Source organism: Nycticebus coucang, chromosome 18 (assembly GCF_027406575.1).
Source record: "Nycticebus coucang isolate mNycCou1 chromosome 18, mNycCou1.pri, whole genome shotgun sequence".
Classification (NCBI taxonomy): domain Eukaryota; kingdom Metazoa; phylum Chordata; class Mammalia; order Primates; family Lorisidae; genus Nycticebus; species Nycticebus coucang.
Genome location: NC_069797.1, coordinates 77,952,883 through 77,979,633, shown reverse-complemented (window position 1 = coordinate 77,979,633; position 26,751 = coordinate 77,952,883). Strand labels below are relative to the sequence as shown.

Sequence of the window (26,751 nt, the reverse complement as noted above, 5' to 3'; positions counted from 1 at the left end):
CCCCAAAGTTCATGTTGAGAGGTGGTCATCTCACCCAATTAGTCTCAAGGAGGGAGGAACCATGTCTGTTTCCGTAGACAGCATTTTTCACCAGGAGACTGCACTGAGTCCCAGCTCTTGTCATTTTCGTGGACTCTGGGTTAAAAAGCTATTGGCTCTCCAAAAGGGAAGGTTTCTAAGATGAGTATTTGGACACGGGATAAACAGTAACACCAGGAAAATGTTGTTAAATGTTAGACTGCCTACTTAAAAAATGGGAAGGGAAACCACCAGTCTAGGAAGATGATGAATAAGATTTAAAAACTTTGAACAGGTGCAAAAGAGGCAATTATCCTCTTTGCACTTAGGAGAGGGCAGTTAGCAATCCTCAGTTCACCTTCCTCACACTTCCGGAAATGTTAACTCAGAGCAGCAGTGAAATAGGAACAGAGTTAAACATTTTTCTAACAGCCACATTTAAAGATGTAAAAAGAATCATTTAGTTCATTTGAATAGCACATTTCATTTAACCCAATATATCTAAAACACAGCCAACATGGAAATTGTTAATGAGATTGCGAGACAAAGTAGCAATCATCTACTTGCCAGAGTTATTTCACAAGCCCGGCTCTGGGACGGCGCACAGCTGTCGGGGGACGCGGTGCAGACCAGGCAGAAGAGCGCGCGGCTCCCAGTCGCGTATTACCCGTCCTTGGTTCTTCCTACCCATAACGTCTGCTGGGGCAGCGTGTGCCTCTGCAGTGTGTGACCAGACGTGCTCTCACCCCACACCGCGAGGCGACTGCTTCCTGCAGCTTCGGAGCAAGTCTGATGGGTTTTGCACGCGAGCTGGAGGCCCGGCCGGAGCGACCTCCCTCACCCCGAGGCTGTTCCGCGACGGGCCTCGGGCTGCAGCCCCAGGGAGACCCGCGCCTCCCGTACAACGCAGCCCGAGAGCGCGGCCTGCAAACCCGCGAGCTGGCCCCGAGCACTCCCCGCGCAGATGAGACCTAAGAACTGCACGGCACCTACGCTGAAGCCCAGCTCCGTGAACACATGACGGCGCGGAAGCCGGGGTCCTGGCCCGGCCCGCCCGCCAGGACTCCCGCCAGGCCGCCATCGCCCGGGCGGCCCCGCAGGCTCCCAGCCGACGCCGGCCACCGACATTCCGGCCAGAAACCAACGAAGGAGCGAATTTACACATTTCAGAGATCCGGGCGCTAATGACCGCCTGGAGACCCCGCTATGGGGTAGAGGCGCCGTCGCCGGGCCCTCAGCCTGGTCCTCGGGCTCTAGTGCGACATTCACCCAAGTAAAGCCACCACACACGCAACAAACAGCCCTAACCCCAAAGCCCAAAAAACCCCAAAACCTCCCAGAAAGCCCCGCCGCCGCCGCACGCTTTATAGGGCGGTACGTGGGTCGAGACTCTCGCGATACCCTGCGGGAGCTCCGTACCGCGCGAGATCAGAGACACCGCCCCTTGCCCTGAGGCAAACGCTCTTTCCCCTTTCACCTGACAGAGCGCTCCGCGCCCCCGCCACGGCCTGGCTCGGGCGCGCGCACGCACGTCCCACACTCGCGCGCGCGGTGGCGTCATTCCTCTCGACGGAGGCGGCGCGAGCCTACTTCCGCTTTCCGCCGCTGCGCGCGCTCTGTTCTTTGCGGACCCAATCATGGCGGCTACGGCCACGATGGCTACCTCGGGCTCGGCACGGAAGCGGCTGCTCAAAGAGGAGGACATGACTAAAGTGGAATTCGAGACCAGCGAGGAGGTGGACGTGACCCCCACGTTCGACACCATGGGCCTGCGGGAGGACCTGCTGCGCGGCATCTACGCCTACGGTCAGGGGCCGCGGGCCGTGGGAGGGAGAGCGGGGGTCGCCGAGGGCGCGGGCTGGCACCGGGCCGGGAGACTGGTCCCTCAGGAGGGCTGGGGCCGGGGCTCGGGGCCCCAACACGTGTGACCCTTGCCCCCAGCACCCGGTCGCCACACCTGGTTCGTGACAGTTTGGAGCGGCTGCTAGTGCGGGGAGGGCACCGAGCTGGATCGAGCAGGGGCTGCAGAGCGTTCCCGGCACTTCTGAGTCATTCGCTCAGCAGATGATTGTTTTGGATGTGTTGGTTGCTCTGGACATTGCGGGTAAACCAGATAGGTTCGTGCCTTGACGGAGCTTGAATTGGGGGAGAGGACGCCACAAAACCAGCGCTGCTTCAGGCAGCGGTCGTTGTTATGGCGAACATAAGGCGGGGCGTTTGAATAGGGTAGGACTGAGCGGGGAAGAGGATGAGTGGAGCAGATACACTGGGAGGGGGTTGTCAGGAGGGGATGACATTCCTGATGAGGTCTGGACTGGGAGCCCGTTGTGAGCAGAGGGGGGAGCAGTCAGGGCCGAGGGAACAGATGGTGCCAGGGTCTTGCCGACCTTAGCCCGGGCGTTCCAGGACAGAAAGAAGCTTCCTGTGGTCGACTTTCGGAGAGGTAGTCAGGGGTCCATCTAGGGAGGATCCATAAGGACGTGAGTCGAATGATGAATTTGAATTTCCTTTCTGAGTGCAGAGGGCAAGGCCACAGGAGGGTGTTAACAGAAAAGCAAGCAGTGCAATCAGATTTACAGTGAGACGAGTTGGGAGCTTTTGTTCCAGTCCAGTGGAGAAGTCATGGTCATTGCTAGCTGATTGGATAGTGTCCTCAGTAACTGGGTGGGTGCTGTTGCAGATGTCTATTCAGGCAAGCAGCTCCTGGGACAGGCAGAGTTGGGGGCCCTGCCTTGGTCTGTCTCAGGTCTGTGAGCTATGTAGTTGTAGACGACCAGCAGGAAGGTGTCTACAAAGTTGAGAGCTTTGGAAAGAATACAGATTGGGGATGTAGATGGGAATTACCAGCATTGACTGTGTTTAATGTTTACTGCCTGGAACGTCTTTTATCCAACACTTCTCGATGCCAAGGCAGTTTTAAGCAAAATGAATCTAAGTTGCAGTGATGGGAGATGGCAGGGAAGCTTCCCAGGCAGCCCTCACAGTGAGGTGGCAGACAGCTCCACATGCCTTCTTGTCACCCAGACATCACTCCTCTAAGACACCTTTATTGGTTTCCCATTTGTGTACTTCATGAACAGTTTGGATCATTAATACAGGCTATTTGTGATATCATCAAATAGTACAGAAATAGGATAAAAAGTGAGTCTTTCCCTACCCTGGTCTGCTGCAGTAACCACCAGTAATGTTTTATGCCCCTACTTCCTGAACTGGCAAACCCCAGAGATTTCTTGTTTTTTAAAAAAAAGGGGTATTGGGCGGCGCCTGTGGCTCAGTGAGTAGGGAGCCAGACCCATATACTGAGGGTGGGGGTTCAACCCCAGCCCCTGCCAAACTGCAACCAAAAATAGCCAGGCATTGTATTGGGCGCCTATAGTCCCAGCTACTCGGGAGGATGAAGCAAGAGAATCACTTAAGCCCAAGAGCTGGAGGTTGCTGTGAGCTGTGAGACGCCAGAGGACTCTACCGAGGGTGATAAAGTGAGACTGTCTCTAAAAAAGAAAAAACAAAAAACAAAAAACTGGGGTCTTTATATGTTCTGTGATTTAATGTTCTTTTTACAAGTATTTTACGTTTACAAATAATGTACCACATGAGTATAAAATCTACTTTAGCCCAATTCACTGAGCACTGGTGCCTTGACAGCTTACTGTAACAAATACTGGGTTGCGGGGCAGGGCTGGTGGTTAAAAAAACACCTTTCAGAGCTTTCAGTGTGTGGTTTTAATGCTGTCATCATTGTGAGAACTGATTTCTTTTGTCTTGCAGGTTTTGAAAAACCCTCAGCAATCCAACAGCGAGCAATCAAACAGATAATTAAAGGGAGAGACGTCATTGCACAGTAAGTTGCCCTGCTGCCTGGAAGAGGGACTAGGCCCTCAGTGGGGAAGCACAGTGCAGGTAGATGCTTTGAGAAGACGGCTCTGTTTCCTTGATTTCTGGGCGGTTGGTACTAACTCTTTCCCTGACTTTAGCCACAGGATTTTATTTTATTTTTGTGTTCTCTAATGTAGAAGGCTTTTTTCTTAAAGGCAGCTTTGCTTGTGGAATTGTGTATAATGCTCTTTTAATAGCTTTTTTCCACATTTGCTTGATTGCTAAAAACACTCATTTACAAAAATGTTTCATAGGACATTTTTAGCCTGAAGTCATGGAAAAGAGTTGCATTTATATAAAGGAGAGGCCCCGTTTTCCTGCCACTTCTAAAACACTTCTTAAGTTAAAAAGTATATGGCCCTGGATGCAAAAGCCACATGTTTTGTCCTTGTGGAGATGTAAAAGGTGTGCCCAGTGCCTCTGGAGTCCTCCCAGAGCGAGGGTATAGTGGTGGGTGGCGGCATGGGCCCCCGAATCCTACATACTGTGTTTTCTTGACCAGGTCTCAGTCTGGCACAGGCAAAACAGCCACTTTCAGCATTTCAGTCCTCCAGTGCTTGGATATCCAGGTAATTTGCCCCTCTGGAGCTCCCTTCCCTTCCCTTCCATTCCATTCTCCTTTCCCTTTCCTTCCCCTATCTTGTCGCCTTGGGATAGAGTGCTGACAACAGCCTCAAATTCTTGGGCTCAAGTGAGCCTCTTGCTTCAGCCTCCTGACTAGCTGGGACTACAGGCACCTGCTACAATGCCCAGCTATTTTTAGAGATAGGGTCTCACTCTAGCTCAGGCTGGTCTCAAAACTCCTGAGCTCAGGCAATCCACCCACCTTGGCCTCCCAGAGTGCTGGGATTACAGGTGTGAGCCACTGGGCCTGGCCTTTGGAGTTGCCCTTTCATCCTGGGATTTTACCTCTGAACTACAGTGTGGAAAAAGTACATATTTAAAATTCCATAGTTATATTGACTTAATAAATTTGTTAGGAAAATCTTTATTGCCCACTAATATGTAAACTAATTCATATCCTTTATAATTTCCTTTTTTTTAAACGGGGAATATTTTTTACAAACTGGAGGAAATTCCTGTCAGCAAATAAGAATCCTGACTGACAGGTCGTGTTTCTTGCTAGATTTGCAGTTTAAGTAACATTAAGATTTGCTTACTGCTGGGCGGCGCCTGTGGCTCAGTCGGTAAGGCGCCGGCCCCATATACCGAGGGTGGCGGGTTCAAACCTGGCCCCGGCCAAACTGCAACCAAAAAATAGCCGGGCACTGTGGCGGGCCCCTGTAGTCCCAGCGACTCGGGAGGCTGAGGCAAGAGAATTGCTTAAGCCCAGGAGTTGGAGGTTGCTGTGAGCTGTGTGAGGCCATGGCACTCTACCGAGGGCCATAAAGTGAGACCCTGTCTCTACCAAAAAAACAAACAAACAAACAAAAAAAACTTATCACTTAATTTTGGACGGTGCCTGTGGCTCAGTGAGTAGGGCGCCGGCCCCATTTGCCGAGGGTGGCGGGTTCAAACCCAGCTCCGGCCAAACTGCAACAACAACAACAAAAAAATAGCCAGGCGTTGTGGCGGGTGCCTGTAGTCCCAGCTGCTTGGGAGGCTGAGGCAAGAGAATCGTGTAAGCCCAAGAGTTAGAGGTTGCTGTGAGCCGTGTGATGCCACGGCACTCTACCTGAGGGCGGTACAGTGAGACTGTCTCTACAAAAAAAAAAAAAAGATTTGCTTACTGCTGTTGGAAGTCAGGATGTGGTTAATATGAGATGATGTGTAAAATAGATAGTTTGAGTTAACTGCAGCCCACCTTGAAAATACTGAGGATTCTGTTTTCTGATCAATTGTTTACCAGGTTCGTGAAACCCAAGCTTTGATCTTGGCTCCCACGAGAGAGTTGGCTGTACAGATCCAAAAGGTGAGATGGTTGAAGGTGGTGGCGTCCTGTTTGCAAGTGTTGCTTTTGTGCTTCGTATAAAACATCAACTGCTTTACTTAATCTAATCCTGTTTCTTTGTTTCCTCAAAATTTTTTTTCTGATTCCTAATATTCTGCTATAAATGAGTGTATATTAATGCATGAATTGCTGGTTTGTATTAAGTCATTTTTAGTGTAGCTTGTGTGCTTTTGTTTTAAAGATTTTTGCAGCCTTAAGAATATAACTTTTGCAACAAAAATCCACTTTAATAAAAACAGTTGTAACTTTTCTTTCTTTCTTTCTTTCTTTTTTTTGTTTTTTTTTTTTTTTGAGACAATCTCATTATGTCGCCCTTGGTGGAGTGCTGTGGTATCACAGCTCACAGCAACCTCAAAGTGTTGGGCTTAAGCGATTCTCTTGCCTCAGTCTTCCACGTAGCTGGGACTATAGGCACCCGCCACCATGCCTGGCTATTTTTTGTTGCAGTTGTCATTGTTGTTTAACTGGCCTGGGCCGGGTTTGAACCCGCCACCCTTGGTATATGTGGTTGGTGCCGAACCACTGTGCTACATGCACTAAGCCAATTGTAACTTTTCTATTGCATGTTACATATTTTGGAAGGATACATATATTAAGGTTTTAATACTGTTGCCTTTGGTGCATAGGGTTATGAATTTTATATATCTTTTCTGTAATATATATTGCTTTAATAATGTAAAGCCAGCAAAATTAACTTCATTTTTGGAGAAAAAAAGAATTTTGTGGTTTTATGGTATAAATAATGATGTAAATAATTGGTGATCGTTTTAGAGTAGAAACGATCTTTATTTTTGGAAGATTCAGATGTTTCTGACTTTATAATACCTTGGACATAAACCTGGGTTTCGATGCAGGGCCTGCTTGCTCTTGGTGACTACATGAACGTCCAGTGCCATGCCTGCATCGGGGGTACCAATGTGGGTGAGGACATCAGGAAACTGGATTATGGACAGCATGTTGTCGCAGGCACACCAGGGCGTGTCTTTGGTAAGTGCTTTTGTCTATAAAAATTGTGCTGCAAGTAGTAATTGTGAGAAGTGCTTAGCCAATGAAGGAGAGCTTTGAATTTGGCATGTGGCATAGTGATTCATGGTAGGAGAGGGGTGGCCTCTGAGGTGCTGTGAAACCATCTGGAATGGCCAGCTCTTTCCTTGGAGCTGCAGGTATAATTATTTCAAAATCTAATTTTACAGATATGATTCGTCGGAGAAGTTTAAGGACACGAGCTATCAAGATGTTAGTTTTGGATGAGGCTGATGAAATGTTGAATAAAGGTATGAGTAACAAAATAGCTCCCTATTGACATAACTCCTTTTAAGTTTTCATAGCACAAAATTGAAATTTGTAGCTAATGGAAGTGTTTTGAATATGGGAAGACACTAGTGCCTTGGGGGGCAATTGTGAATATAAGATTTCTACTTTGATTTTTCTTTTTTTTTTTGGCCGGGGCTAGGTTTGAACCTGCCACCTCCGGCATATGGGACTGGCGCCCTACTCCTTGAGCCACAGGCGCCACCCTACTTTGATTTTTCTTATGGTGGGGGTTTTTGATCCTAATCACAACCAGGACAGCAGTGGTTCAGCCCAGACCGCTACAGCCTTGTAAATTGCATCTCTGGTACATGAGTGCAGTTGAGTATGTAGCTTTGGGAATGCCTGGCATGGGTGGGTGGGTGGGGGTGTGCAAATGTGTACGGCAGAGGGTTTGTTTTAAAAGCTTAGACCTCTCCTAATAGGCACTCGTTTGCCCTGGGGGCAGAGCGGCTCTTCCCCTGCGCAGGTTGCAAAGGACAGAAGTGCCCATGCATATAATTTTTAAAAAATACATACGCAAAAATACAGTTTTCTAAAAAAACTTACTATTTATTTAAAGCTAATGAAATGTGAGTAAAAAACTTTTCTGAAGAATTTTGGCGATGTAGAAAAGTTTACCTCTTCCCATGAAAAGAAAACAAGTACTTTGAATCTCACTAGAAATCCTGTCATTAACAGTTGGTGAACCTCATTCTAGACGGGTGTATAGTGTGTGTAAAGTAGATCCGTGTGTACACAAGTATTCAGGCTTCCTTCTGTGAAAGACAAAAGTGTTGCCGTCCTTGCCTTGCATTTGTCTGCCAGTGTGTGCTGGTTTCAGGTTTTACGTGGAAGTGAACATTCTTTTGCCCAGGTCCAGCTGGGGCAACTCTGTGATCTTGGGGCAGTCTGAGCTCTGTCTTTTGTGCTTACCCTCACTGTCCTTCAGGGTCTGTGTCTTCTCATTCTCTAAATTCTTAATGAGTGGAGAAGATCAGCTATTTGTCACATTCACTTGTTGGATGAGTGCTTTGCTTTTGAAAGAAGAAACGAGTGGGGCCTGTGGCTTAAAGGAGTAGAGCACCGGCCTCATATACCAGAGGTGGTGGGTTCAAATCCAGCCCCGGCCACAAAAAAAGAAGAAAGAAGAAACCAGCAAGATCAACTATTTGTTGTATACAGACACTTCAGCTTGAGTAAATTTAGTTCTTTTCGTAGTGTTTCTGTTTTAAGCTTTTGTCTTTGTAGAGTAGAAACTGTTGTTAAAGAGAGATGGGATAGGACTGGAGGGTCCGATAGAGGTGCTGGGTGACCGTGACAGGCAGTCTTGTTTTCCTAGATGTGGTCTTTGGCCGTAGTGCTCAAGAGTGTGGTTCAGGGGACCATCTCCTTGGTCCTGGCTTTACTCACTCTCTCAAGATCCCCAGGTGACAGACCCTGACTTAAATTTTTTGAGGTTTTTCTTTACTGTGCCACCTATAATGGCCGTCTTGTAAGCCTATAAGGTCACATTCCCTGTGTACACTTTACTTTTCCCTCCAAATCCAGGGATTTATCCTGCTCCCTGCTCTCCTTTGCCAAACTTGAGTGAGTTTTCCTTCCAGAATGATTGGAAGCCCAGCATGCACCACGCATTGGGAGCTACAGTGTAAAGATGAAAGCAGTGTGTGCTAGTGCACTCCACAGACCAGAGCCGTCAGCAGTTTGGGAGCACTGGCTGTAACAGGAGTGTTTGATTGGGAGGCGGGGGTGGGCGCCCAGAGCAGACTCCTGGTTCTGCCTGGGGCCCTGGAGCAGGCTTAGGAAGTTAGCTCCTGCCAGGCTGGGCACTCGGGTGGGGGGCAAGGTATGTGAAAATTGTAGAGTGGAGGGAAAGGGAAGCTCCTTGCTATGGCTTGAGTGCGACGGGCGAGAGGGAAGCAACAGGGGACCCTGGGGTGGCATGTCAAGGGCCACTCTGGGGGAAGGCCATTTGTTGTGCCAAGTTAGAGTCTACCTTGTAGACACCAGGCTTTGCCATGGTGACTGCAGGAAGCTTTTTACAGTGACCAAGTGAGAGGTGGTGGCCTCAACTGTGTAGCACTGGGACCTAGGGAGAGAGTGGATTGAAGGAAGGCAAGGTTTGAGGAAGGTGGAGGGGGCTGACAAGGCAGAGGGTAGACCAGAGAGGCGCAGGTGCGTCTGGCTGGCATGGGGGTGGTGTAGGGGTGTGAGGCGGGTAGAGCAGAGGTTAAACTTGAGATACCTCAGCTTTTAAGAGCTGTAGGGCATCCTTGAGGATGTGTCCTCCACTCTGGAACTCAGGAGGGTCTGGCCTGAGGTGCACATCTGACAGCCACGTGTGCGGGCAAGGTGTGAAGGAAGATGTGGCATTGTGTGACCCCACTGTGTTTGGGTCCCGTGGGAGAGTGGGTGGGACACTTCAGAGGGGAGCGTGGTGCTGAGAGCAAGTGTGTCATGTGGCACAAGAGACAGGACTGGGCGGGCGGAGGAACATGTTGAGAACAGTGAGGAAAGGGGATGTGTGTGGGATGGAAGTAGCCCGGAGTTAGGGAGTTGATGAGGACAAGACCAGAGGGATTCCAAGCTCTTGGCAAATGCCTTTTATATTTTTTCATTATATATATAAGTAAGTACAGTATATATTGATTGTGCAGACATAAATATTTTTTGATTTTTGTTTATTATTATTTTTTAAATTATTTGCAGGCCTTTTGGTATACAGCTTAGTTAGCAAACTTGGAATCATTTTGTGTATACAGTTTTATAATCTTAAAAAGCTCATCTATCCATGATAAGAAAAACACAGCAATAAGGTGTTGTGTTGGAGGGATGTTTCACAGTTCGTATGGCCATATGAGTGTCTCCAGTTTTCACCCTTTAAAATACATTTATAGGATTCACAGGTATACTTTCTAGACTTTTCATATATTTTCCCAAAATGAGGACAGTTATGTGAAGATCCCTAGGTGACAGCAGTTCTCTAGGACAGGGACTAGTGTCACCCGAGTTGAGTGAGGCAGCGCGACGGCAAAGGAGGGTTTGCTTCTGAGCAGTGAGCAGCAGCACAGGTGGAGAGCCCTCTCGGCTGTTCTTCTGGGTCTCTGTTGCTGACGTTTTTTAATTAGGAGATTTTGTGTAAAAATCCAGCTGTCTGGACTTTAAAGTGCAGATCCCCACAGGGCAGCAGTGGGACTAAGTCGAGACTACTCTGCAAGCTTTGGAATTGGGGGTGACTCAGCTGGTATTTCTGTTGTTTTTGATGTTTTGGCATCCAGGGCTCTTGGGGTGGGTCTGTGCTCCCAAGAGCAACTCAGATTGAAGAAACACCAAGGGGGAAAACAAGGTTCCCTCGACCAGCAGACACCTCAGTTGGGTGGAGAGTAGCAGAGAGAGTGCATGGGTTCTATCCTGTTCTGGCAGCTTCCATCCCCACAGGGGCAGGCTAACCGCCGCTGGTGTCTTGCTCCTGCAGGTTTCAAAGAGCAGATTTACGATGTGTACAGGTACCTGCCTCCAGCCACACAGGTGGTCCTCATCAGTGCCACGCTGCCCCACGAGATTCTGGAGATGACCAACAAGTTCATGACAGACCCCATCCGCATCCTGGTGAAGCGGTAAGAGCACCCTCCTCTCAGCTTCACAACAGTACAGGGTTGTGTTCGTAAAGGATTTGACAGCATGAATTTTTTTTTTTTATTGAGACAGAATCTCATCATGTCAGCCTCAGTAGAGTGCTGTGGCGTCACAGCTCACAGCAACCTCAAACTCTTGAGCTTAAGTGATTTTCTTGCCGCCTGGCTCTAAGAAAATTCTTTTCTTTTCTGAAAAACAAGCTATTGTAATGCTTATTCTCCTTTGACCTATTAATTCCAAATTAAAAAATTAGCTACAGGGCGGCGCCTGTGGCTCAAAGGAGTAGGGTGCCGGCCCTATATGCAGGAGGTAGAGGGTTCAAGCCCAGCCCCGGCCAAAAACTGCAAAAAAAAAAAAAAAAAAAAAATTAGCTTCAAGTGTTTAGTTATTGGTGTATTTTGCTTAGAACCATATTTGAGATGGTACAAATTGTGAACAGACATATCCAGAACTCAGGCCCGTGTGGTGGAAATGGGGACCAGATAAGACTACGGCTGGGGCTGGTGGGGTGGGGCATAGTGACCTATCTGGCAGAGCTGCAGGAGAGCGTGGTGTGGCCTCTCCAAAGCTCCTCCTCAAGTTCCTGTCAAGGCCGAGGGCATAACAGGATCCCTCTCTGCCCACAAGTGATGAATTGACCCTGGAAGGCATCAAACAGTTTTTTGTGGCAGTGGAAAGAGAAGAGTGGAAGTTTGACACCCTGTGTGACCTCTACGACACACTGACCATCACTCAGGCCGTCATCTTCTGCAACACTAAAAGGAAGGTAGGCTGCCTTTCACTGTGACGTTGTTGTGGGGAAGGCGAATGTGGAGTCTTTGGATGACTTAGGTCAAGGGTTTTTTTTTAAGAGACAGAGTCTTATTTTATCGCCCTCGGTAGAGTGCCGTGGCGTCACATAGCTCACCGCAACCTCCAACTCCTGGGCTTAGGCAATTCCCTTGCTTCAGCCTCCCGAGTAGCTTGGACTACAGGTGCCTGCCACAACGCCTGGCTATTTTTTTTTTTTTTTTTTGAGACAGAGCCTCAAGCTGTCACCCTGGGTAGAGTGCTGTGGCATCACAGCTCACAGCAGCCTCCAACTCTTGGGCTCAAGGCTCAAGCAAATCTCCTTCCTCCACCTCCCAAGTAGCCGGGACTATAGGCGCCTGCCACAACGCTTGGCTATTTTTTGGTTGCAGCCGTCATTGTTGAAGGCGGGCCTGGGCTGGATTTGAACCTGCCAGCTCAGGTGTATGTGGCTGGTGCCTTAGCCACTTGAGCCACAGGTCCTGAGCCACCTGGCTATTTTTTGTTGCAGTTTGGCCGGGCCGGGTTTGAACCTGCCACTCTCGGTATGTGTGGTCAGCGACCTGCCCACTGAGCCACAGGTGCCGCCCAGGTCAAGCTTTTCTGTGCAGGGCCAAGTCGTGCACATCAGGCTTTCTGGCAACACAGGCATTCCTGGCCCTGTTCAAACGCAATGAAACTTTATTTACAAAAATATCAATCATGGTCTTTTTGCTAGCCAGTGCGAAGAGTAAACGTACCAAAGTGGGAATGGTGGGGGATGAAGAAATAAAACAAGAGACAAAGATCACACAGGAGATGAGGATGGGATCGGAAGGTCTGACACAGCTGATGGCTGAAGCCAGCACTGAACCAGTGAACAGCTTTATTTACATAGTACTTAAACTAGGTTGCTATACTAACAGTGTTGCAAATTAAAAAGGAAAGGGAGTGGGAATATTTTCATCTTATAAGGTTGAAGAGAAGTAATAGTACATGGGGTAGAGATTAACTTTACGGAGAGAAGGCTATGTGCTTTTAGGCAAAAGATATACAAAAGCTACATGACTTCTGGCAGAGGTAGCAAGGAGAAAGGACTCTTAGGAAGGGAGGAGAAGCAGTTTGGGAGTCGTTCCTTGAACACACCTCCTGGGCTCCACTTCACAGTCCGTACTCCACACTGGTCCTGTCCCTAAAGGTTCATGTTCAGTTGGTTTGACAGGATGCGGTCCCCAGCTCACGTTAGCTTCTGGGAGTGCTCCAAGAGTCACTGGTGGCTCTCCTGGAAGAAGGGAGGAGTTGGACCTTGTCCTAACAAGACTGGAAATTAAGTTGCAAATGAGAATAGTCAAACATGCCCCCCAAAAGAATTACCATATGAAACAAATGAATTAAGAGAGTTTTATAAGTGAGCTCCAACGTCTGCTGGACAAAGGTGAGTTTTCCACACATCAGTGAAGGTCAGTCTGAGCAGTGAGAGCAGCTCAGACCATCACACTGGTTCTGCAGATCCCAGTAAAGCCCTGAGTACACGTCTCTGGTTTGGTGTATGAGCTTCCAGAAGCATCTGCTGGTCTGATTTGCAGGTTGACTGGCTGACGGAGAAGATGAGGGAGGCCAATTTCACTGTGTCCTCCATGCACGGAGACATGCCCCAGAAGGAGCGCGAGTCCATCATGAAGGAGTTCCGCTCGGGTGCCAGGTCAGTCGCCGGCGCCATGGGGCCTGGTTCTAAGTGTGCCGGTCCTGGGGGCCTCACTGTGTTGGGTGCGTCCTGCCCACTGCTCTGGTCCTGTTGCTCCAAAATCTGGGGACACTGATCCCTCCTCTCATGGCCGTGCCCTCTAGTCAGGGGGAGCCTCATACTGGGATGGTGGGCTGGGGAGACCCCCGGCCTTAACAGCTCGGTTGCCTGTCTGTCTGAGAGGTGGATTTTATTCCCAAATACATCAAGATTTCCTGTTGATCTCTTCATAATTAGTTCTTAGTTTAATTCCGCAGGGTTTGTAGGGTTTCATTCCTTTGAACTTTATTCAGATGTGGTTTGTGGCCAACTTCTGGCCAGTTTAAAAGGTGGCTGAGCATGTGTGAATAGGACATGTCCCTGTCAGCTCCAGCTGCTGCTGCGTCTGTCATCTGCACTCCCACTTTTCTCAGCTCTGTTGGCGGTGCCGAGAGCATGCGGACATGGTGCTCCTCTTCATGCTGGTTCTGGTTGTGCTTTATCTAGTCCAAGACTGTGTAACTGTAGAATTGTGGTATTTCTGAAGAGTTTAACCCACTGTTCAAGTGTCTTTATCTGAGGTAAGGCTTTTCTTTCTTTCTTTTTTTTTTTAATTTTTTTATTGTTGGGGATTCATTGAGGGTACAAGAAACCAGGTAACACTGATTGCATTTGTTAGGTAAAGTCCCTCTTTCAATCCGGTCTTGCTCTCAAAAGGTGTGGCACACACCTAAGGCCCCACCCCCTTCCCTCATTCCCTTTCTCTGCTCTTCCTTTTCCCCACCCCTCCCTCCTTCTTTCTCTCTCTGCTGTCCCCTTCCCTCACCCCCACCATGTCCTTAATTGTCATTAATTGTCCTTATATCAAAACTGAGTACATAGGATTCATTGCTTCTCCATTCTTGTGATGCTTTACTAAGAATAATGTGTTCACTTCCATCCAGGTTAATCCAAAGGCTGTAAAGCCTCCACTTTTTTTAATGGCTGAATAGTATTCCATGGTGTACATGTACCACAGCTTGTAATCCATTCCTGAGTTGGTGGGCATTTAGACTGTTTCCACATTTTGGTGATTGTAAAGTGAGCTGCAGTAAACAGTTTAGTGCAAGTGTCCTTATGATAAAAGGATTTTTTTTCTTCTGGGTAGGTGCCCAGTAATGGGATTGCAGGATCAAATAGGAGGTCTAGCTTGAGTTCCTTGAGGTTTCTCCATACTTCCTTCCAAAAAGGTTGTACTAGTTTGCAGGCCCACCAGCAGTGTAAAAGTGTTCCCTTCTCTCCACATCCACGCCAGCATCTGCAGTTTTGAGATTTTGTGATGTGGGCCATTCTCCCTGGGGTTAGATGGTATCTCAGGGTGGTTTTGATTTGCATTTCTCTAATAATTAGGGATGATGAGCATTTTTTCATGTTTGTTAGCTATTCGTCTGTCTTCTTTAGAGAAGGTTCTATTCATGTCTCTTGTCCATTGATACATGGGATTGTTGGCGTTTTTCATGTGGATTAATTTAATTAATTATCACTGTAGATCCTAGTTATCAAGCTTTTGTCTGATTCAAAATATGCAAATATCCTTTCCCATTGTGTAGGTTGTCTCTTTGCTTTGGTTATTGTCTCCTTAGCTGTACAGAAGATTTTCACTTTAATGAAGTCTCATTTGTTTATTTTTTTTGTTGTTGCAATTGCTATGGCAGTCTTCTTCATGAAGTCTTTCCCCAGGCCAATGTCTTCCAGTGTTTTTCCTATGCTTTCTTTGAGGATTTTTATTGTTTCATGCTTAATTTTAAGTCCTTTATCCATCTTGAATCAATTTTTGTGAGTGGAGAAAGGTGTGGGTCCAGTTTCAGTCTTTTACATGTAGATATCCAATTCTCCTGGCACCATTTATTGAATAGGGAGTCTTTCCCCCAAGGTATATTCTTGATTGGTTTAGCAAAGATTAGGTGGTTGTAAGATGTTAGTTTCATTTCCTGGTTTTCTATTTGATTCCAATGTCTATGTCTCTATTTTTGTGCCAGTACCATGCTGTCTTGACCACTATAGCTTTGTATTATAGCCTAAAATCTGGTATGATGATGCCCCTGGCTTTGTTTTCATTACTAAGAACTGCCTTAGCTATACGGGGTTTCTTCTGGTTCCATACAAAACACAGAATCATTTTTTCTAAATCTTGAAAGTACAATGTTGGTATTTTAATAGGAATGGCATTGAATAGGTAGGTTGCTTTGGGAAGTATAGACATTTTAACAACGTTGATTCTTCCCAGTCATGAGCATGGTATGTTCTTCCATTTATTAACATCCTCTGCTATTTCCTTTCTTAAGATTTCATAATTTTCTTTATAATAAAGAAGTCCTTCATCTCCTTTGTTAGGTATATTCCTAGGTATTTCATTTTCTTTGAAACTATGGTGAAGGGAGTTGTGTCCTTTATTAGCCTCTCATCTTGACTGTTATTGGCGTATGCAAAGGCAAATGACTTGTGGACATTAATTTTATATCCTGAGATATTACTGTATTTATTGATGACTTCTAGGAGTCTTGTGGTTGAGTCTTTGGGGTTCTCTAAGTATAAGATAATGTCATCAGCAAAGAGGGAGATTTTTGACCTCCTCTGCTCCCATTTGGATTCCTTTTATTTCCTTGTCTTGCCTAATTGTATTGGCTAGAACTTCCAGCACTATGTGGAATAGTAATAGTGACAGAGGACAACCTTGTCTGGTTCCAGTTCTAAGAGGAAGAGCTTTCAGTTTAACTCCATTCAGTAAAATATTGGCCGTGGGTTTGTCATAGACAGCTTCAGTCAGCTTCAGAAATGTGCCACCTATGCCTATACTATACAGTGTTCTGATTAGAAAAGGATGCTGGGGGTGGTGCCTGTGGCTCAAGGAGTAGGGCACCGGTCCCATATGCCGGAGGTGGTGGGTTCATACCCAGCCCCAGCCAAAAACCACAAAAAAAAAAAAAGAAAAGGATGCTGGATTTTATGAATGCTTTTTCTGCATCAATTCAGAGGATCATATGGTCTTTATTTTTTGTTTCTGTTAATATGGTGGATAATGTTTATGGACTTGCGTATGTTAAACTAGCCTTATATCCCTGGGATGAAACCTACTTGATCATGATGTATGACTTTTTTGATGATAAGCTATAATCTATTGGCTAGGATTTTGTTGAAAATTTTTGCATTTATATTCATTAGTGAAATTGGTCTGAAATTTTCCTTTTTAGTTGGGTCTTTTTCTGGTTTTGCTATCAAGGTGATGTTTGCTTCATAGAACGTGTTGGGGAAGATTCCTTCCTCCTCAATTTCTTGGAATAATTTCTGCAGTATGGGAATCAGTTCTTCCTTGAAGGTTTGATAGAATTCTGGTGTGAAGCCATCTGAACCAGGGAATTTTTTTTGGTAGGAGTTTTTTTATTGCTTCTTTAATCTCAGTGCTTGAAATTGGTCTGTTTAGGAGTTCTATTTCTTCCTGGCTAAGTCTAGGGAAAGGGTGTGATTCCAAATAGTGATCCATTTCCTTCACATTGTCAAATTTCTGGGCATAGAGTTTCTGGTAGTATTCAGCTATAATCTCTTGTATCTCTGTGGCATTAGTTATTATTACCCCTTTATCATTTCTGATTGAGGTTACTAGAGATTTTACTTTTCTATTTCTAGTTAGTCTGGCAAAAGGTTTATCTATTTTATTTATTCTTTCGAAAAACCAACTCCTTGTTTCATTAATTTTCTGAATGATTCTTTTGTTTTCAATTTCATTGATCTCTGATTTAATTTTGGATATTTATTTTCTTCTACTGGGTTTAGGCTTAGATTATTCTTTTCCCAATTCCATAAGATGGCTTGTGAGTTTGTTGATGCGCTCTCTTTCCATTTTTCGAACATAGGCATCTAAAGCGATAAATTTTCCTCTCAGAACTGCTTTTGCAGTATCCCACAGGTTTTGGTAGCTTGTATCTTCATTGTTGTTATGCTCAAGGAAGTTAATGATTTCCTCTTTTATTTCTTCCTGCACCCATCTGTTATTCAACAGAAGGTTGTTTAATTTCCATGCCTTTGTGTGGGGTTGAACGTTTTTGTTGGAATTGAGTTCCACCTTTAGTGCCTTGTGGTCTGAGAAGATACAAGGTAAAATTTCAGTTCTTTTGATTCTATTGAGGTTTGTTTTGTGTTCTAGGATACGATCAATTCTGGAGAATGTTCCAGGGGGCAAAGAAAAAAGAATGTATATTCTTTATCTTTGGGATGGGGTGTTCTATACGCCTCTATCAAGCACAGTTGTTCTAGGGTCTCATTTAAATCCCTTATATCTCTGTTTAATTTCTGTTTAGAGGATCTGTCCAGCTCTGTAAGAGGAGTTTTAAAGTCCCCTGTTATTATGGTGTTATAGGATATCATATTGCTCAGACTGAGTAAGGTCTGTTTCAAGAATCTAGGAGCATTTGAATTGTGTGCATAAATATTCAGAATCAAAACATCTTCTTGTTGTATTTTTCCCTTGACCAATATGAAGTGACCATCTTTGTCTTTTTTTACTTAGGTACTTTAAATCCATATGTATCTGAAAATAAGATTGCAACTCCTCTTGTATTCTGAATTCCGTTTGCATGAAAAATTGTCTCCCAACCCTTAACTTGGAGTTTTAATTTGTCTTTTGAAGCTGGGTGTGTTTCCTGCAGACAGCAAATGGATGGCTTTTGTTTTTTATTAATCCAGTCAGCCAATCTGTGCCTCTTCAGTGGGGAATTCAAGCCATTAACATTTATTGAGATAAATTGATAAGTGTGGTAGTGTTCTATTCATCTTATTTATTTATTTTTTTTTTTCATTAAACTTTGTTTTAATGGGTCTCAAAATTCTGTGACAGATTTTTGGTCATGTTGTTTCCATTAAAAAGTACTGATTTTAAAAACTAATAACTTAAAACTGCCACACAAAAAGAAACAAATGGTCCACAAAACATTTTCCTTTCCTTCTGAAGGTTTTACGATGCATTGTTATCATTAACCAGTCTTTTACTATTAAACTTAAATGGCCAATTGAAACAAACAGTTCTGAGACCGTTCTTCCACCACTGATTAAGACTGGGGTGGCAGGTATTAGAGATAATATTCATTTAGCCTTCTGAGCTTTCTGGGCAGACTTGGTGACCTTGCCAGCTCCAGCAGCCTTCTTGTCCACTGCTTTGATGACACCAACAGCAACTGTCTGTCTCATGTCACGAACAGCAAAACGACCCAGAGGAGGATAATCTGAGAAGCTCTCAACACACATGGGTTTGCCAGGAACCATATCGACGATGGCGGCGTCACCGGATTTCAGGAATTTAGGGCCATCTTCCAGCTTTTTACCAGAGCGGCGGTCAATCTTTTCCTTCAGCTCAGCAAACTTGCAGGCAATGTGAGCTGTGTGACAATCCAGTACAGGAGCGTAGCCAGCACTAATTTGGCCTGGATGATTCAGGATAATCACCTGAGCAGTGAAGCCAGCTGCTTCCATTGGTGGGTCATTTTTGCTATCACCAGCAACATTGCCACGACGAACATCTTTGACAGACACATTCTTGACATTGAAGCCCACGTTGTCTCCTGGAAGAGCTTCACTCAAAGCTTCATGGTGCATTTCAACAGACTTTACTTCAGTTGTAACATTAACTGGAGCAAAGGTGACCACCATGCCAGGTTTGAGAACACCAGTCTCCACTCGGCCCACAGGGACAGTACCAATACCACCAATTTTGTAGACATCCTGCAGAGGCAGATGCAAGGGCTTGTCAGTTGGACGAGTTGGTGGCAGAATGCAATCCAGAGCTTCAAGCAGCGTGGTTCCACTGGCATTGCCATCCTTCCGGGTGACTTTCCATCCCTTGAACCAAGGCATGTTTGCACTTGGCTCCAACATGTTGTCACCATTCCAACCAGAAATTGGCACGAATGCTACTGTGTCAGGGTTGTAGCCAATTTTCTTAATGTAAGTGCTGACTTCTTTAACGATTTCCTCGTATCTCTTCTGGCTGTAGGGCGGCTCAGTGGAATCCATCTTGTTAACGCCAACAATTAGTTGTTTCACACCCAGTGTGTAAGCCAGAAGGGCATGCTCACGGGTCTGCCCATTCTTTGAGATACCAGCTTCAAATTCACCAACACCAGCAGCAACTATCAGGACAGCACAGTCAGCCTGAGATGTGCCTGTAATCATGTTTTTGATAAAGTCTCTGTGTCCTGGGGCATCAATGATAGTAACATAGTATTTGCTGGTCTCAAATTTCCACAGGGAGATATCAATGGTGATACCACGCTCACGTTCAGCCTTCAGTTTATCCAAGACCCACGCGTACTTGAAGGAGCCCTTTCCCATCTCAGCAGCCTCTTTCTCGAATTTTTCAATGGTTCTCTTGTCAATGCCACCACATTTGTAGATCAGATGGCCAGTAGTGGTGGATTTGCCCGAATCTACGTGTCCAATGACAACGATGTTGATATGAGTCTTTTCCTTCCCCATTTTGGATAGTATGGGCGGTTTTCACAACACCTGTGTTCTGGCGGCAAACCCGTTGCGAAAAAGCTCTATTCATCTTATTTTGTGAGATGTGCTTGGTTTTACCTTTTGCATCAGTGTGGAAGTTAGGTTCTGTCCTTTAATTGCTGAGTTCTTACTTTGCTGCTGATCTATTGTGATGGTCAGTGTGTAGAACAGGTTGAAGTATTTCCTGTAGGGCGGTGCCTGTGGCTCAAGGAGTAGGGCGCCGGTCCCATATGCCGGAAGTGGTGGGTTCAAACCTAGTTGGGGCCAAAATAAAAAAAAAAAAAAAGAAGTAGTATTTCCTGTAGAGCTGGTCTTGATGTGGTGAATTTCCTCAGTGTTTGTATATCAGTAAATGATTTGATTTCTCCATCAATTTTAAAGCTTAGCTTAGCAGGATATAGAATTCTGGGCTGGAAATTGTTCCGTTTAAGTAGATTAAAGGTAGATGACCATTGTCCTCTTGCGTGGAAAGTTTCATTAGAGAAGTCTGCCGTCACCCTGATGGATTTGCCCTTGTAGGTCAACTGGTGCTTACTCCTGGCAGCTTGCAGAATCTTTTCTTTTGTCTTGACTTTGGACTTTGTCAAAATGTGTCTTGGAGAAGCTCGGTTAGAGTTGAGACAACCTGGGGTCCGATATCCCTCTGAAAGGAGTGTGTCTGAATCTTTTATGATATTTGGGAAATTTTCATTTGTAATATTCTCTGTTATGGCTTCCATTCCCCTGGGGCATTCTTCTTCCCCTTCTGGGATTTCTATAACTCGGACCTATAACTTGAATGCTTCATAAAGTCCCATAATTCTGTCAGTGAACATTCTGCTTTCTCTCTCTTCTTTTCTGCCTCTTTAACTATCTGAGTTATCTCAAGAGCTTTGTCCTCTACCTCTGAGATTCTTTCTTCTGCATGGTCTAACCTGTTGCTGATACTTTCCATTGCAACTTTTTTTTTTGTAGAGACAGAGTCTCACTTTACCGCCCTCGGTAGAGTGCCATGATGTCACAGGACTCACAGCAACCTCCAGCTCTTGGGCTTTCACAATTCTCCTGCCTCAGCCTCCTGAGCAGGTGGGGCTACAGGCGCCCGCCACAATGCCCGGCTATTTTTTGGTTGCAGTTCAGCCGGGGCTGGGTTTGAACCCACCATCCTCGGTATATGGGGTTGGCACCCTACTCACTGAGCCACGGGCGCCACCCTCCATTGCATCTTTAAGTTCCCTAATTGACTGCTTCAGTTCCTTCAGCTCTGCTGTATCCTTTCTGTATTCTTCATATCGTTCATCTCTTATTTGATTCTGTTTTTGGATTTCCTTTTCGTTATTTTCCACTTTATCAGCAGTTTCCTTCATTGTTTCCATCATTTCCTTCATTGTTTGCATCATCTGTATTCTAAATTCCCTTTCTGTCATTTCTAACATTTCTTTATAGGTGGAATCCTCTGCAATAGCTAGCTACCTCACGGTCCCTTGGGGGAGTTGCTCTGGACTGGTTTTTCATATTGCCAGGATTTTTCTGCTGATTCTTCCTCATGAGTGTTTTCTTTTATCTGTTTCCTTGCCCTAATTTTCCTTTCACTTCCTCTTGCTCTTTAAGTTGCCATGCCTCTGGGCTAGGGTTTTGATGAGTCCCTTTTGTACAGGACCAAAAGGATGAGAAGATTGAAGAGCAAGAAGGGAAAAAAGAAAGAAAAAGAGGAGAGGGGATGGGTAAAAGGGAATATTGACAAAAAGAAGAGAGGCACAGAAAGAGGGAGACAGAGCAATATAGGTGTACAGAAGGGTACTTTGACCCAACCTTCAAAAAAGCCCCAATCTTGGGGTGCCGGGTTGAGTGGTTCCCTTGAAGTCAGCAGCTGTTTGCTAGCCTGTTCGAACATAGTACCCCACCTCCACCAAGTAGTGAGGAAAGACAAAAATGCTATAAATCAAACCAAAACAAGCAAACAGATCAGATTGGGGGAAAAACCAAATAATAGGGGTGGAAACACCAGCAAAAATGAAGATTTAATTGTTGATAAAGGCAAGGATGGGAAATTATATTTAAACTAAAAAAATAAAGAAAAAAAGAAAAAAATCTATAGGGAAAATGTTGAACTTGAAAAACAAAACAAACCAAAAAAAGCCCCCCAAAACAAAACCAAAAACAAAGTAGTATATATATCTTGGACATTAATCACAATTCTGATACGCTTGTACGAGATAGAGACTGGAGGCCTCTGCTGATTTCTCAAACCCCACAGGGTAGAGAACCTAAATCTCTCCTCAGCCCTCTTAAAAGGCACTTTAAACTGCTAACCTTGGCTAAACAGAAGCTTTCCCAGGAAAACACTTATTGCTGGGATCACTCCTGAAGTGGCTGTCCACTTACCCAGTGTGCCAAAACCGGTCTCACTCTATGCCTCTGAGGGCTAAGGCTGTGAGGTGTCTCAGTCCCTGCCTTTAGGCTGCTCAGTCACTAGATTACTCGCTCCTGCCCTATCCTTGCTCTGCGACCCTGAGGGCGGAGCTTGCCGGGGCAGTTCTCCCACCATGGCTCTTCTAGGCCCATAGCCGAACACTATTTGCTCCTTCTGGTTCTGCGGCTCAGTCTGGGGCCCTAGGCAACGCTTAAAGTCCTCCTCGGCACTCTTGCCCAAGTTCTCCCAAGGTATTTCAACTGAATGCCAATTCTAACAAAACCAAAACAGCTCACAGGTAAAACAGCTCACAGGTAAGGCTTTTCCAGTTTACAATCTCCCTGCTGCTGTACTTAGAGCTGCCAGTGGGATTAGACTGAACGAACACACGCAACCACTTGCCAGTTCTCCACTGCTTTTGTCCTCCTCATGGGGTCCAGAAGTCTCTCACTGACTCCCTGTGCCCTCAAAGGGATGTTTCTGGGCGGATCCCACCAGCCGGAGATGCCTGGAGTCTTTTCTCCCCAGACTCACCATGCCCAGTTGCAAGGAAGCTGTTACTCGGCCGCCATCTTGCTCCTCCTGAGGTGATGCTTTTCATCTAGAAATCTACTGATCTGAGAGCCACACCACCTTTGTTCTGGTTGTTGTGTGCTTGGTGCATCTTGTCATGTTTCTACTTCTCTTTTGTGTCCGTAAGTGTAAATAGAGTTGTGGGTTTTGTTTCTGTCTAATGATTATGGTGACCTTTATCTTCTAATTGGAGCATTTACTGTGTTTTGTCTGATGTGAGTGCTGACGCCCAGTCACGTGTTGCGTGACAACTTTGTGAACGGTGGTGGGCTGCACCCCCTGTAAGACCATGGTGGCCCATAAGGTTATATGGTACCATGTTTTTATTCCTTATCCACATTCAGACACATACAACTTACCCGTGTCACAGTTGCCTGCAGTGTTTGTAGCCTAACGTGCTGTGGAGGTTTGCAGTATTGGGCCACAGCATGCAGCCAGGGTCACCGCAGCCCCCATCTGGGCTCGTGCAAGTGCATGGATTTCACTTATCAAAATCACCCGACAACACATTTCTTAGAATGTAAATGTATCCCTGTTGTTAACTGATGAGTGACTATTTGATTTTAAAATGACCATCTTGCAGGCGGCGCCTGTGGCCTAAAGGAGTGGGGCACCGTTCAAACCAGCCCTGGCCAAAAACTGCAAAAAAAAAAAAAAACCACTTATAAGTTCACTTGTACTTGTTCTGTGGTCCCTTTTTTTCCTATTCCTTTTCTCTCATATTTTGGAGAACGTGTGTGTTTTCGTATTATTTAGCAGTTACCCTTTTGATTGTAACATACTGTTTGTGTCCTCAGCGTCTGTTATTGGTAATTTACTGTCTTCACAGACAAGCAAGCACCTTGAAGCATTGACTTCACTCATCCCCTAAACTTAGTGTAGTCGTGCGTGTTAATATATTTTTAAACCTATGAAGAAAGATATTTGCAGTTTCTGTAACAACATGTAGATTTAGATACACATTTACCACATAGGTTACTCTTTTCTCTGAACTTCCATCTGGGATGAATTTCTTCCTGCCTAAACAATGTCCTTTGTATTTATGCTAATTTGGGTCTGCTAGTGATATTTATCTGTTTTAATTTCTCTGAAAATGTCTGCTCTGAAATACCTTCAGATGTCTTGAAGGGAGACACTCGCAGAGACAGAATTCTAGTTTGATGCTGCTGCTCCCTGCTGGGCTTGGCTCCCTTGGCTGCCCTGGGCCTCGCTGCCCGTCTGGTCTGGTCTGGTGCTGTCTGGCCCGGCTGTCCCTCTGCAAACAGTGTCTCTGGTGCATTGCTCTTTAGGTTTGTTTTCAGTTCTTACTGTGCACGTCTGGATGTGGATTTAGTTTTTGCCTCCTGCTGGCATCTGTAGACTTTGGGATCATCTCAGCCTCCTCATTTTGAGTCCTCTTAACCTCCTTGCTTCTCTTGGCTCCCTCTAGGACTCCCCCGGTGTGTGCTTTGCTAGCAGGGCCCCATTTTCTGAACTTCTGTCGCCTGTTCTGCTCTCCCTCAATACTCTAACTGCCTCTGAAGTCACACTACATGTGTAATTTTAGCATTTCTAGCAGCCACATTAATTAGGTAAAGAGAAACAGGCAAAGTTTATTCTTTTTGTGTGTTTTTGTTGTAGAGACAGGGTCTGGCTTTGTCACCCTAGCTGGGATGCAGTGGCATGATCATAGCTCACTGCAGCCTCCATTCCTGTAAGTGATCCTCTTGCCTTAGCTTCAGAATAGCTAGAACTAATTTCTTGTTTATTGTAGAGAGGGGGGTCACTATGTTGCCCAGACTGGTCTCAAACTTCTGGGCTGAAGTGATCCTCCCACCTTGGCCTTCCAACGTGCTGGGTGGGATTCCAGGTGGGAGCCACTCACCTGGGCTCTATTCTTAATAACATATTTTATGTAAATTAAGATACTACATCATTTCAACATGTAATTATTATTAAAAATAAGAGATGTTTTGCATTCCTTTTTTGTACTGAGAAGTCCTCAAAATATGTGTGTGTTTCAAGCTTATAGCACATCTCACTTGGAACTAGCCACGTTCAGGTGTTCAGTGGCATGTGGGGCTCTGGCCTGTGGTGGACGTCAGAGCTCTGTTATCAGGTGCTGCTTGTGAAGGAGTGGTGTGAACAGAATTTCAGATTTGAAAATGGGACAGCCACTGAACCAGAATCAACTTTTTTTTTCTTTTTTCTTTATGAGACAGTCTTACTCTGTCGACCTGGGCAGAGCGCTGTGTGTCACAGCTCACAGCAACCTCAAACTCTTGCGCTCAAGTGAGCCTCCTGCCTTAGACTCCTGAGTAGCTGGGACTACAGCTGCCTGCCACAATGCCCAGCTAGTTTTATTTTTATTTATTTATTTATTTTTTATTTTGGCCGGGGCTAGGTTTGAACCCGCCATCTCCAGCATATGGGACAGGCGCCCTACTCCTTGAGCCACAGGCGCCGCCCCCAGCTAGTTTTAGAGACGATGTCTCACTCCTGCTCAGGCTGGTCCCAAACTCCTGAGCTCAAGGGATTCACCCGCCACAGCCTCCTAAAGTGCTGAGATATAGGTGTGAGTCACTGCTCCTGGTTGAGGTCGCTATTCTTTATTGAAGTGTCACTAGGCAGAAGTGAAATATTTCTTCCATTTCTCCCAATGTCTCTTGCACGATGCTTTAAACTTCCAAGGGTTTAAACCTGTGAGACTGGCTTTAAACAAACATCATATGGTAAAAGGTGTCAAAAAAAAAAATTTTTTTTTTTTTTTTAAGAGAGTCTGACCATGTTGCCATCAGTAGAGTGCAGTGGCATTACAGCTCCCAGCAACCTTAAACTGTTGGGCTTAAGCAGTTCTCTTGCCTTACCCTCCCAAGTAGCTGGGACTACAGGCACCTGCCACAACACCCGGCTGTGTTTTTGTTGTAGTTGTCGTTATTTGGCAGGCCTGGGCTGGGTTTGAACCTACCAGCTCCGGTGCATGTGGTTGGCGCCCTCACTGCTGAGCTAAAGGTGCCGAGCCAAGGTGTCTAATGTTTTTTATCTGATGACTAGAGTGAACAGACCAAATGCCCCTGAGCAGGTCTTTGTTCTTTCGTTTTTCAGAATTTAAATTTCAGAATATTAGGGGTACAGGTATTTTGTTTACATACTTTCTTTTGTTACAAGTGTGCCCCCACCCCCTGGCAAGGTCTTTCTGTTGCCGCCCCTCACACGTGGTGTTTGGGGACCACCTGTGTGAGGGTGGCCTGCTGTGTTTGGACTCACAGCCTGGGTTTGTCTGAGGTGAGTATTGGGAGCAAGTCGTCGGGTCTTATGCTTCATGACGCAGGGGCCTGACTCCCATGCCCTTTCCTGTTGCAGCCGAGTGCTCATTTCGACCGACGTCTGGGCCCGGGGCTTGGACGTCCCTCAGGTGTCGCTCATCATTAACTATGACCTGCCCAATAACAGAGAATTGTACATTCACAGGTAGGGCAGCTGTTCGTTGGGGGTCTCTTTTGTTGGTACATTTGCTAAATCTTTTCTGCCATATTTACTAATGTAACTTTTGTATTCTCGAAGAATTGGGAGGTCGGGCCGGTATGGCCGCAAGGGCGTGGCCATCAACTTTGTGAAGAATGACGACATCCGCATCCTGAGGGACATCGAGCAGTACTACTCCACCCAGATCGACGAGATGCCCATGAATGGTGAGCAGGGCCGCGGCCGCCGCCAGCCCCGCCAGCCCCGCCGCACCCGAGCGTCTCACCTTGTGCTATTTGTTCTTCACTTGCTATTTGTTCTTCACTTACAGTTGCTGATCTGATCTGAGGAAGCGGCCGAGGGGCTGAAGCTGCTCCCCAGTTCCTGTCTCCGGTTGGGGCAGCTGCCACGGGTTGGTGTGAACTCTCCCGTCCCCACCCTACCCCCAGAGTGCCCCCCCCCGGGTTCTCTTGTCTTTTCTTATCCACGTGTAAATAATGCATTACTCTTAAGTCTTTTTCAGTAAACATTTAAAACTTTTGCCACAAA

General features: G+C 45.9%; 2 protein-coding genes across 2 annotated transcripts; one reads left to right on the top strand and one right to left on the bottom strand.

The window, feature by feature from the left end:
* Positions 1-1,621: 1,621 nt before the first annotated feature.
* On the top strand, positions 1,622-26,751 carry EIF4A3 (eukaryotic translation initiation factor 4A3). Its single transcript, XM_053567853.1, has 12 exons — positions 1,622-1,824; positions 3,787-3,859; positions 4,397-4,463; positions 5,744-5,806; positions 6,700-6,832; positions 7,039-7,119; positions 10,614-10,755; positions 11,402-11,540; positions 13,129-13,244; positions 26,101-26,208; positions 26,302-26,429; positions 26,534-26,751. The coding sequence occupies exons 1-12, from the start codon at positions 1,656-1,658 to the stop codon at positions 26,548-26,550; spliced, it is 1,236 nt and encodes a 411-aa protein (XP_053423828.1). The 5' UTR covers positions 1,622-1,655; the 3' UTR covers positions 26,551-26,751.
* On the bottom strand, positions 18,084-19,833 carry LOC128569621 (elongation factor 1-alpha 1-like). Its single transcript, XM_053567851.1, has one exon. The coding sequence runs from the start codon at positions 19,767-19,769 to the stop codon at positions 18,381-18,383; it is 1,389 nt and encodes a 462-aa protein (XP_053423826.1). The 5' UTR covers positions 19,770-19,833; the 3' UTR covers positions 18,084-18,380.

Excerpts from the sequence above, each read along its gene's own strand:
- EIF4A3 (XM_053567853.1), top strand. The coding sequence starts at position 1,656 with ATGGCGGCTACGGCCACGATGGCTACCTCGGGCTCGGCACGGAAGCGG. Across the intron at positions 1,825-3,786 it reads GCGCGGCATCTACGCCTACG|GTTTTGAAAAACCCTCAGCA; the intron begins GTCAGGGGCCGC and ends TTTGTCTTGCAG. Across the intron at positions 10,756-11,401 it reads ATCCGCATCCTGGTGAAGCG|TGATGAATTGACCCTGGAAG; the intron begins GTAAGAGCACCC and ends TCTGCCCACAAG.
- LOC128569621 (XM_053567851.1), bottom strand. The coding sequence starts at position 19,769 with ATGGGGAAGGAAAAGACTCATATCAACATCGTTGTCATTGGACACGTA.